Source organism: Rhagoletis pomonella, unplaced genomic scaffold (assembly GCF_013731165.1).
Source record: "Rhagoletis pomonella isolate Grant_MI unplaced genomic scaffold, Rhpom_1.0 Rhpom_scaffold_00008, whole genome shotgun sequence".
NCBI classification, from domain to species: Eukaryota; Metazoa; Arthropoda; class Insecta; order Diptera; family Tephritidae; genus Rhagoletis; species Rhagoletis pomonella.
Window position 1 is genome coordinate 17,594,432 of NW_023458562.1, and position 12,129 is coordinate 17,606,560.

The 12,129-nt window shown below is 35.2% G+C and overlaps 1 protein-coding gene across 1 annotated transcript in view; it reads left to right on the top strand.

Annotated features, from left to right (window-relative positions):
- LOC118744274 (pneumococcal serine-rich repeat protein) overlaps nt 1-12,129 on the top strand; it is a 179,178-nt gene that overhangs the window by 109,376 nt on the left and 57,673 nt on the right. Inside the window, exon 3 of the mRNA XM_036477175.1 lies at nt 10,871-10,994. Coding sequence (XP_036333068.1) covers nt 10,871-10,994 — 124 coding nt within the window. The remainder of the gene's footprint in view (nt 1-10,870; nt 10,995-12,129) is intronic.

Consider the following 12,129-nt stretch of genomic DNA (forward strand, 5'->3'; position numbering starts at 1 on the left):
GCAAATCTGCTCCTGCCATTACTACTTCATGTCGGCTGCGAATGTTGCTGCTACCTTCTGCCACTGCAGCGCCGGTCTTTAATCCGTTCCCACCATTTCAATCGACCACTGTCACTGCTGCAACTGCGCACTGCGAGATGTTGCACTACTCCACTACCATCGTGTCTGCGTGGTATCGCGTGCGGGCCATTTAGCCAACAGCGCTGCTGTGCATACAAATAGCAGAGACGTCATCGTTGGCGGCGTCGCTGTCGATGTTACCCTCTCTGCCAGTGCCTGTGTCGGCGTCACAGTCGCCGTCACTGCTGGCGTCGATGAAGTAGTACGAGTACGTCGAAATTTTGGCGCTTATGTTGTTTTTAGTCTTGACAATTCCATTGCAGCGCTTAGACGTTCGCGCGTCCAAACGCGTCCACCACTGTGTCAACGTGAATGCATGCATACAAACAACAATAACTAAAAAAAAATTATGGATTTAAAGCGTGCATGCGTGTTAAATGACGTTTAGTTAATAGCAATCGCGGTACATCCTTATCGCACAGCGATTGGCGTGCTCTATTCCACATGGAGTGAAATTTAAAATTAAAAAAGACGAATTTAAATGAAAAATTAAAAAACAACAACCATTTGGCGAGAAATATCCAAATTTTTTGCGTTAAAATTTTCCAGTGCGAAAATTCGCTGACTCCTTAGACAAATACGCGATCGAAGAGATTAAAAAGTCAAACGCAAAAGCTTTCAAATGGATTGAATTTGAATTTATTCAGTTAGTATATAAAAACGTGGTTTTTATAGTGGAAATATTGGCTTAACGCCACAAACAAATTTTAGTGTTTGAATAAGTTTTCACTTTAAACAATAAATTAGTTGCTATCATTCGTAGTGAAAATGTCCATGCGAAAACAACAACAACACATTGACTTTATTGACTTATATTGGCGCTGGTTGCAGTTTAAAGTGGTGTATGCCTATGCAAAATTTAAATATTAAAACAAAGCAAAACAAAACAGAAAGCACTAAAAGTGCATTTGAAGTAGGAAAAAAGCAAATAAATAAAGTTAAAGATATACTCAGTGCCATCGTAAAAATTGTGAAGTAGTGGCGGAAAGTTGCTTAGGGCAATTATAGAAAACCAAAAGCAACAACAACAACAACAACGATTATACCGCAGTGGCCCACTTCCATTGACAGATAATGGCGCTGTGGTGGTGACACGATTTCTGGGACTACGCAACAGCAACAAAAACAACAACAACATTAATGCACACCAGTAAATGAAGAAATAGTATTTGCAAATTGGAAATGTTAATTGAACGCCGAATGAATGTCGAATCAGTTCAGGCTGCTACTTTTTATTGTAAGTATTATGTGGACGACTATATTTTTTCCATAACTTAAAACAAAATATATTTGTATAAAGTTAAAAAAAAAATACACTAAGATGGCACATCGCTAAAACCGGTTTGCCTCCAAACCAAATTTGATATTGGATGCCAGAAATGCAACATTTTAACCCCATAACCGCCGCTTTTGATGTACCCCTTCACAAAAGTGTTAAAATGAGCCAAAATGGGAGGATTTAAATTTATTTCCAAGAAAAAATGCCTAGCCTCTTATTTTGCTGGAAATAGATTTATGAAATATTTCTTACTCCAAACGACGAGTGCAGAAATAATAAATCTTGTTCCTCACACACGTTCTTAGTCTTAGTCAGTTAAGAGGTCCGAAATTACGTAGCTACATAGTATCGCTCTTATCCACGGCTCTTGGACTAATGCTATGGAAGTACCCTCCGTGAAGAATCTGTTTGTATTGTGCACGTTAATATAGGCTACTCTAAAGTAGTGTCGCACAGTGCCGCCTAAGTGGGCAAAAATCGAAAAATTCGTTATATGCAATGTGAACTTGTTTGGTATTTTTGTAAAGACAATTTATCCACTAAAAAGAATTAAACAGACATTTCCCTAAAAAATTAATTATATGCCGCCAGAAAGCCACTAAAGTCGACAAATTGTATACTAAAAATTTTAATAAGAGCATAGCCATGCGTAAGCTCTTCCCAGAAAAAAATGTCAAAAATATATTCTTTGAAATAAAATGTTGGTTTGACGTTTCTTGTTTCCATATAGATAGTAGAGAATTACAGGAGGCGGTAATCCAGAAAAACAATTTTTTTAAACAAAATTAAAAAAATGCAAAATTTTTAAGGAATGAATAAACAATATATGTAAAAATAGGTTATTTTTTATTATTTTATTAAATAGTTCGGGCTTTTAACTTTCAAAAGAAGAAGTGCTCATTTTTTACACTTTCTGAAGTAATGCGTTTTTCGCTAATGCATAAAATAATTATTCGATTTTTTGTCAGTGCCTTGAGATCTGTACGATTCGTTCCATTTTCAAAATTGAAGTGTCAGAATAAAAAGCTTGGCATGTGGACAATAGAAGGTTTATTTTTTTTTTTTAAAGACTTGCCACCTGTTAAAAAATTAGATTGTTAAAAAATTTGATTTAAATTTTTGCATAACTTAAATAAATTATTAAACGATGGGTGTCAATCGAAATGTGTATTAACTACATGCAGTGAGTTGCCACCTGTTTAAAAAATCAAATTCCACTTGAAGTAAAGGAATTAGGTAATTGAAAAGGATAGGTATCACCATAGGGGAGTCAGAAGAAAGAGGTTTAAGAAGGTTTTAGCTTAAATATATTACGAATAGGGTCGCCACCTGTTTGTAAAGTCCAATTTAGTTAAACTAAAATAATAATTACGTCAAACCATAGGATTACGAAATCGTATTTCTAATTTTATTACAAATACATACGTTGTCAATCAGCGAATTTGTTCTGATTACATTCCTTTTAAATTACTGGACTCTTAAATTAACTCAGGAATGTTTTTACTCTTCACTTATTTCTCTCTAAATATGTCAAATTTTTTAATTTTTCTGATACTCATATTGATATACATATTTCAGTTACCTTATTCCCTTAATTAAAGTGAATTTGATTTTTTAAACATGTGGCAACCCTTCTACGTGTCGTTTAGAAGTAAAGTATTTTCAAAACGAGTTCAATTGATACCCATATTGTAATATCTAAATCATTTGACTTATTAAATAATTTTAATAGAATTTGTAACAGGTGGCAACCCTTTTCATTTGACAGCTCACTTTTGAAAATAGGACGAACTATATGTACATACCTACATATGTAAAAGCCACAAGAACCCAAATTTTCAACTTCAAACTGAATTTACAGTGAAAGTATGATAGTTATTCAAAAACAAATTGCGTTTTTTAATTTAGCGTCCACAATTTTACTAAGAAGCAAATTTTCATTTAAATCCGTCCATAACTCTATTTTTGCCCACATTTTATATGGAAGGGAAACACTGAGTGTAGGTGCCGCATCTTCCCTAATCTAAGGACGAGTGCCTAATTTCCTGCCTAATTCCCTGACTCTTTGGGAGAAAGTGTGCTATCTTATATTGCGTAGTTGAAATAGGTGATAGAAAACCTGGTTCTTTAAATATGGTTATTATTTTTCTCATATGAATATCATGTCTTACATAGAAAAGTCAACAAACTTCCCAATAAAAACCAAGTGGTAGAATTCTCAAATGGTAGGTCAAACTCGAAAGTAGTTTTTAATTAAAGTAGGTATTGTGTGTATGTGTGTGTCTGGTAGTCTACCAGCATATAATGCATCAATTCTTTAATATGCTAGTTTAACTTTTGCTTTGCTGAATTATTTAGTAATTTATTTTTAAAGCAATTCCTATTATTATCTTTTCATAACAGTTTCAATTTTATACTCCTGGGTAAATCCCAAATCTTTAGCAATACCTTGCCTATAAACAATTACCACATCCAAAATTAACGTTTATCTTCGAAATTTATAATGCTACAAAGTTAAGACAAAAAATTATTGCTGAAATCGAAATCGACAACTAAGCAAGGCTACGGAGTAAATGACTGACTGTCTAACTAACCCATTGAAATCTATATAGAGTGTAAGTGCTGTAAGCATTTCGGCATTGCTTATCAGAAAACTGGCGTTTATCGCACCTTACAAGTAACCTCATTTCCTATTGCCGTGAATCGGAAAGTAGTATTTTTCTTTTCTCAAGTTGCCGCAGCAAAACAAACGGAGCACACAAACAAAAGCAGAAATACTAATAATAATAAATATAAATAAGTTTCAATGTAGAGTATAATTGTAGATATGAATGTATGCGCATATGTGCATATAATAAATATATCAAACCTTTAATGCATTATTTTTGAATTATCAGTTTTGAGAGCGCCTATAATATGCAGTGTTTTTAGGGAAAGCAGTTCAGATATGAATGAATTCGATACGGGAAGTAGTAGAGTGAGTGGTAAGTAGTCGAGAGGGTAGCGCTAATGTAACATTTTCGGCTGATATGCACATACTTTGAACGCACCTGCGGCGCATTTGTAATTTAGAATGTTCTTTTTATACTAACTTTTTTATATCATTTGACTTGTTTACTGTATTTATGAATGGTAGACAAACGCACTCAAAAATGTGATAATCTAAAACATACTGAAATCGATCTATTGATTGCCAAATCTATATTGGAAATGATGGAGATTCCCAACGGTTCATTTTGTAACTTGGAAAAGGCGTTGAGCTACAATAGTTCTAAAATTATCGCTCACCTTTAAATAGAAATTCACGCCTTTAAGTATCAGATTTTTTTTACTTTGTTTATATGCGTTTTGTTCTATGTGAAAATTGGTTACGGTACCTACGTCATTTCTACGCTTTCATAGATAACTTGCCGCAACTTACATATTTTTCACTACATATATTTCTTTTTCTACTATTTTTTAAAAGAGGAAGCATGGAGGGTGGTTTGCACTCATAAGTAGGTGAGAAGTGTTTGAGTGCAACTAGGTTGGTACATACATATGTATGTACATACATAGGTGCGCCAGAAGGTGTTGCGAAGCAGCTCTGTAACTAGATTATTTATCACCCGTCTCTGCAGTGTGGAATGCAGAACGAATCAGAGTCGCTGCCGTAGTCAGCAACGTCACCAGTGCTTACAAAATGGCAATCACAAAGCATAATCGGAAATAGAGTAAAATGTGAAGCAATACCCAGATAGGTATCGAAATTCCATACAAAAATTAAGTTGCAGATGCATGCATTAGTAAAACCTTGAATATAGGTGCATTAGGGCAATCCTTATAATATCAACATCATGGCGCGCCCCTTTATTTTGTTCATCCTGCGTGCCAAATAAAGACATTCACGAAAATTTTAGAACTTAAAAAAAATTTTGTGGTACACGACCTGAGTTTTAAAAATGTTGAACTTTTTTCAGATCGCTAAAATTTTGACTTTAACGAGTTATAACCACATCCCATATAATCAAAATGGAAAATGGGCGTGGCGCAGCTCTCATATGACTACATATGTATGTGTATCTTGGTACCCGTTCCATCAAATTGTACCAAACTCAGTATAATTATTATACTTGACACAAAAAAGCAAGATGTTGAAAATTTTTGAAATCGGACTAAAATTACGCCTACTTTTCATATAACGGTATGTTTCAGAAATGCTGAAATTTCGATATTTCGAAATTTAAGGACGCTAATTTATACAAAATTGATACTCACAACAATCTCTTGAAAAGAAGTAACGTTATTAGGGAATTTTGGAAACGTAATACCGCCAACTTATAACAATATAAATTTATTTCATTAAGTCTTACTGAACATACTAATGACGATGTTTGAAATAGGGTAACCACACCTGTTTACCATGTAACGGTACTTTTCGGAAAGGTGAAAACCCCTTATTTAATATGTGCGCGGGGTATTTAATGTTCGGTTTCGCTCGAACTTAGGCTTTTTTACTTGTTTTAATTTAAATTTTTTTTAGACTGTAAACAATTTTTTTAATTTAGGAATTTTCGTCAATGTTAATTTTGTACGTAGAAAAACTAGTAAATATTTTACTTTAGGGATATAATTTAAATAGATCCTAATTTCTGATTACTCTCCTAAGGGAGAAGTTAAAAGAGATTGTTGGGTGAAGGGTCATCTCACAAGCTAAGTATTTGACAAAACGATGTCCGCCGCTTCGTGCCTCGGCCAAAGACACTATTTCATCTTCAGATCAAGTGAGAGAAACCTAAGTTGAGCGGCAATACAAGCACATTTACTCACTATCTCTTACAGCTCTTTGAACTAGAGCTTATGCGTATTTTTATTTTTAATTTTTATAGAACGCACAAGAACTCTTTTAATATACATCTAATCGAAAGAGTTTCCGAACAGAATTTTTTTCGTTAACTTAAGTTTCGAATTTGTTATAAAAACCAAAAATACCAAAAAAAAAATCTGACAAAAAAGTTTGAAATTTTGTTGAAAATTTTTCTATATTTTAGATAAATTTTAAGACTTATATTTCAAATCGTTTATGTTATAGAATGAACTATATGTTTATAAAAAAAAATTTACCAAAAATTTGTTTTATGAAAAATATGAATATCGTGAAAAGATATTTCTACGGACTTTTTCCAGTGGGTGTATTGTTATATTAAATCTAAAAATAATATTACTAGTGCCAAGTATTGCTTTTATGAGTAGGTTTGATAAATTACTACACCGGTAAGCCACAATTTTTTTTGATAAGATTAAGCAAACAATATTTTTAGTTCAAGTAATAAAAATGGAATTTTAAGCTTTTGGTAATTGATCTATTGGGGGCTTAGGAAAATTTATAGTAAACGCGCTATAATGTACACAAAAAAACGTTAACAGAAGTAGGAAAAATGCTCAATGACATACTTAAAAGATACAAAGAAAATAGAAATGACTAACTATTAGGGAGCGATTTTGAGATGCAATATTAAGAACCCAGCGAGGTATATATATCGAACGGACTTAAAACTGAAGCATTTTGCGGATACAATTATTGACAAATACAATCTATGGATTAGCAACAGAATAAAAAGTTTGAAAAGTGAAATAGAGAAATGGGAGAATGTAAAAATTAAGTTAAATTTAAGTATTTCCTTGCTTCGCAACTCATTAGAAAAAAGCTTTCACTATGCTTCAACTACATATAACTGCCGTCCCTAAATTCGGCCGCTAAGCGTTGTGTGATCCAACGCCTACGAGTGCCAGCCCGCGCTGTAGGCAAATTTTTGACGTTTACATATTTTCCTTTTTCACTTTTTTCCTCTCTCTTTCTTTCTGCCTACTGGACCCAACTTCATCAACAAGTAACAAACTGTCAAAAATTAAAATTAAATTTGCTCGACGCTAGCGCCCAGTTATTGTGGGATGTTTATCATTTCTCGACATAAGTACCCCGAAATATGTACATATGTATAAGGAACATTGAGATTCTAAAGTAAAGTTACGTCAAATGAATGCAAATTCTAGACATTAAGGAAATAAGTGAAGATTATCGGAATACATACTTAAAACAATTACTTCGCTGGTGTGAAAAAACGTGCGCAACTATGACGTTGCTTCAACTGTTTAACGAATGATTTGCTTGCACAAAACTCCACTACTAATCGTAAGACAAATAGGCGAGAAAATTGGAAAAGTGAGACGTAAATACCTCCAGAGGCAAATGATATTTTTTTACCGAATTCAAAAAAAGGAGGTTATCAATTCATCGGATGTTATTTTTATGTGTGTTACCGGTAACTTTTGGCCACGTGAACAATTTTCTATAATTCTTTAACGGAAAAGTAGTGCCTCAGGGGTAGTCCCATACTAATATGGTTTAGTTCCGATGAATGGATCATGAGGAAACTAACTTTCACTCACCTCTACTAAAGACGTGCACATGTTAATTCTTTTTTCCATTTGAATGATAAAATATTCAAATTTAATTTCTACACCACTTCATTGTGGCCGGTTAGTGAAGCTATAGGGCACCTAATATTGCTAGTTTATCCCGCAGATAGACCACACAGCCAGCTTTTGGACATACTTAAATAGTAATAGTAGTCCCCACATACCCACTGACAGAATGCACTCAGAGGGGAATTACAAAACTTGATTAATTATCTAGCAGCCATTAAATGCAGGAAGAACAATTACTCAGCAAACAAGCATAAACAATCAACAAACTACATACGATAAATAGAGGCAATAACAAAACAACAGGAATGAGGACGAGAGCGCGAAACAGAACAGCAATGAATCAAATGACATGCAAAACACAACAGCTTTTAAGACAATGCGAAGACAGTGGTGAATTCATTGCTTGACGTATGGAGAGTAATTTAATTATTAATTAATAACAGCAAACCGACTGCAGACAGCAGCGGCAACAAACAATAAGACAAGTAACAACAGCAATACTCAAATGAGAACATAACTCAGGCGGCGTATAATGTAGTCACAGCGACAACAACAATTTATGCAACATAATAATGCTGTCAATTGCACTTCTCAATAAGCAAATGGAAATGCACCCATCCATACCGTGAAACGCTAGACATACATACATATTCGTACACAGTGACCGCCAGGGCGTATGCGGCGCGAACATATAAAAATAAGTGGCGTGAGAACTTACATGCTTACTAAGCGCTGATGAACATGCCAATACCAGCTCTATATATCTGTTCATTTGCTCACAAAGCAGATTTTTAGATGTTGGTTGTTATTGTGAGATCACAAAAATTGCACGTACCTAACTCATTATGGCCACACAAATATAATTTGTTCTTATCTCTTTCACCATTTTATGTTTTATTGGTTGTCACTATCTACATAGCATCCACTGATAAACAATACTGAAAGCATGTCATTTCCCATTTCTTGTCAAATATGTACTTATGTACATCAACAAAAAAAAAAAGAGATGGAACAAGAAAACCTTCCGCCGCTACTGGACTTACACGCTACCGGTGTTTTTTGTTTGGGCGTGTATTCTGTGACATTTTTTAACTGTGACTTTACGCCCACACATATGCACATACCTGTGTAGCACTGCGTGTTTGTTTGGGATGAAATTAAAATCTTAAGCTGATAAGCAACGCATTGGAGATTCGCATAGCATTCGAAAAAGAAAATGAAGATATAAAAAATAAGTTTATCATTCTTGAGATAAGTAGCCTGTTTTCTTGAGATTTGAGATACAAATATACAGACTAGCAGATCCAAGAAAGTATTGCTGTACTCAATTTTGGATATTTAGGGTGGTATTATCACTGACGAAGTGAATTAAGAGGCAGAGCAGGCATTAAGAGTTTTATCAATGCAAGGAACTTGCACAAGCTGGTACGAGCGAACACTTTTAATGTATATTTTAGTTGCGTTCGCCAAACCATTCGGTTCGCCAAATTCATTCGCATCGCAAGTGCTAATACCAGCCTTAGTCGATCGAATACATCCGCATTTAAAGAAGCCTGCTCAAGGATCGACGGAGAATCAAGACATTCGACTATCCCAAGCACGTCGGCTATTGTGATCATGTAGGCTATCCTTAGCACGTAGGCTATTCTAATCTAAGCACGTCGGCAACTATATCGATGCCATCAGTAGCAACTATTGAATAGCCTCTTTCGCTTTCAATAAGATATAATACCAGCACAACAGGAAAGGTATATCAGAACTCACCATATGGCTACTGTCAGAAAACTTCTATGCATATGCCTCTGAACTTCAAGAGACCGCCGGAGGAGATCTCGCCTGAACTGGAGCTAAAGAAATTTGTTCGACTCCCTGACAACTTTTGTATGCATATATCAGTCAGAAATGTTAGTTATACAGGCGACAGCACGGAACATCGCTTAAAAATATGTATATAATACATAGAGAGAATTAGGCTTTCTTTTTTCTGAGTGAGGCGGCCCTGAAAGCTTTAGAATTATCAATAGATAATACAAAGTCCCGTCATGAAGGGCTTAGTTCTGGGAGGTGGCCCTGTAATGCAGAATTCAACTAATATAGTGGCCTATGGGGTATTAAGGGTGATTGCGAAGCTGATGAATCGGCAATGAAAGGTTATATATAACACCTACACCTTCAAGGCAACTTTAAAATGTTTGTTAAAGGTGGCTATGGGGTATTAAGGGTGATTGCGAAGCTGATGAATCGGCAATGAAAGGTTATATATAACACCTACACCTTCAAGGCAACTTTAAAATGTTTGTTAAAGGTGGCAGTGCCTTAGTAGCCAGTTAATGCTGGATCAAGCGTTCCCCCTTAATAACTCCCCGATTAGCTGGCCTTGTCTATAGTCTATATAGAATGGAAATGTGTTCTTATAAGGGCTCCTACGGGTCACTGTCTATTTGGCTTACACACGATGATTCTAGGGCGGGGATTGGGACACATCGGACCACGGACATGCATAGTTGCATGAACAAAATAAAAGAAGAAAATAACAAACACCTTTGCACCCGAGTTAAATTTTTAACACCGAAAGGCATTGGTAACTCTGTATGATATCATTGTCTCACGTGTGTGGAGGACAACTCCCCAAATATTCTAACCTAACTTATTACACAGGTCTGATAAATTTAACTATTTTCCGCCCTTCCAATAACTATGTTAGTTTTTTAAATATCAAGGTAAATATGTTAAATAAAAATACATATTTGTTTTTTTTTGGGTTCGTCGACATTTCTTTTTATTGATGACATGCATATATTTGAATATTGTCAATTAACGTGAAAATCCAAAAATTTAATAATTTAGAATTAAAATACCACTTATCAGACTAAGTAAACAAGAAGACTTAATTGAAGTTACCGGTAGCATTACGCGGTAACACAGAGTAAAATAAAGAAAGTAATTTTCGCGAAAAATTTACATGATGGAATTTCTTATATATTTTTAACTTTTTTCTTCCAGGTGGTGATTTCGGGTGCATTATGTACAGTAGAAGATTATGTAATAATGTCACAGTGTGCACACAACAAAGCCATACATGTAGCTGCGGAAGGAACAGTCTCAGTGACAGACATTTCACAGACACGTAAGTAAAAAACACTATAAGAATAATTTAAGGATTTTTCAGTTGAAACGCTATTTGAAAAATATTATTTAATTGAACTGAAGAAACCGAAAAAGGTATGTCAGGTTAAACAGTTATTGAATGGGTCGTTTAATAACTTTTCACATCGAAAATTCCCTCAGGGGCTCTCAGTGAGCTCTTTAAGGAATAGGCGGAGCAAAGTTGCCTATACTCAGAAATTAACTTTCAATTTGGAGCAACATTTGTGCATCCTAAAATATCTGAATTTGGCTGGAGAAGTGCCAAAATCCCCTGCGACACTATTCCAAGAGGCAAGAAAAATAACACAATTTCGGACTGCGTGAACACCCCTTGAACTTTCCTTGTAATTTTTGGGACTTTCGACTATTTAATGAATTGCTTGACACATGCCCTTACACAGTTTCAAGCGACATTTGGCATGATGAAGATGCGAGCCAACACGGCCGGCAATCAAGAACACAGCTGTGCGCATCTGTCACATAATTTCTCGAGCCGTAATCACAGGCGGCAGAACAGAAGAGCATAGCAAAGGGAAAATAAATAGTCTATTGCCAGGCTGCTATAGGCAAACACTAACACGTGCGCATACAAAAAGGATGTGTTGCAGAGGCTATGTCCATACATCACTATATGAGTGTAGCACACGCTACTAGTAACGAAACCAACTTTGCAACTTTGTTCGTTATTTCTACCTTCTGTGGCATTTATGTACGTTTTGTTGTTTTATGCGGTCACTCTGTTATCGCTTTGCTGCAATGCATAATGCATTGTAGGGTTTTTGTAATTCTTATTGTCCTTTGAAAAAACACTAAAAATTCCTATGAAACCCAAAGAATCAATAGGGGTATTCTCTGAGTCTTGCAAAGCCCTTGCACGGTGCACAGATTGCACGGATTGCACGGTAAAAACCGGTTTTCGTATGGGACAGCTTTGCAAACCGTGCAATCCGTGCACCTTGCAAGGGCTTTGCAAGACTCAGAGAATACCCCTAATGTTTTTGACGATGCAACAGGTGCAAATGTTGCACTATAACGGAAAAGGGAATTTATGTGCATACAGATGCGCAACTAAAGAACGGAAATGGTGAACTCTGCGATACAAAGTATATGAGCGA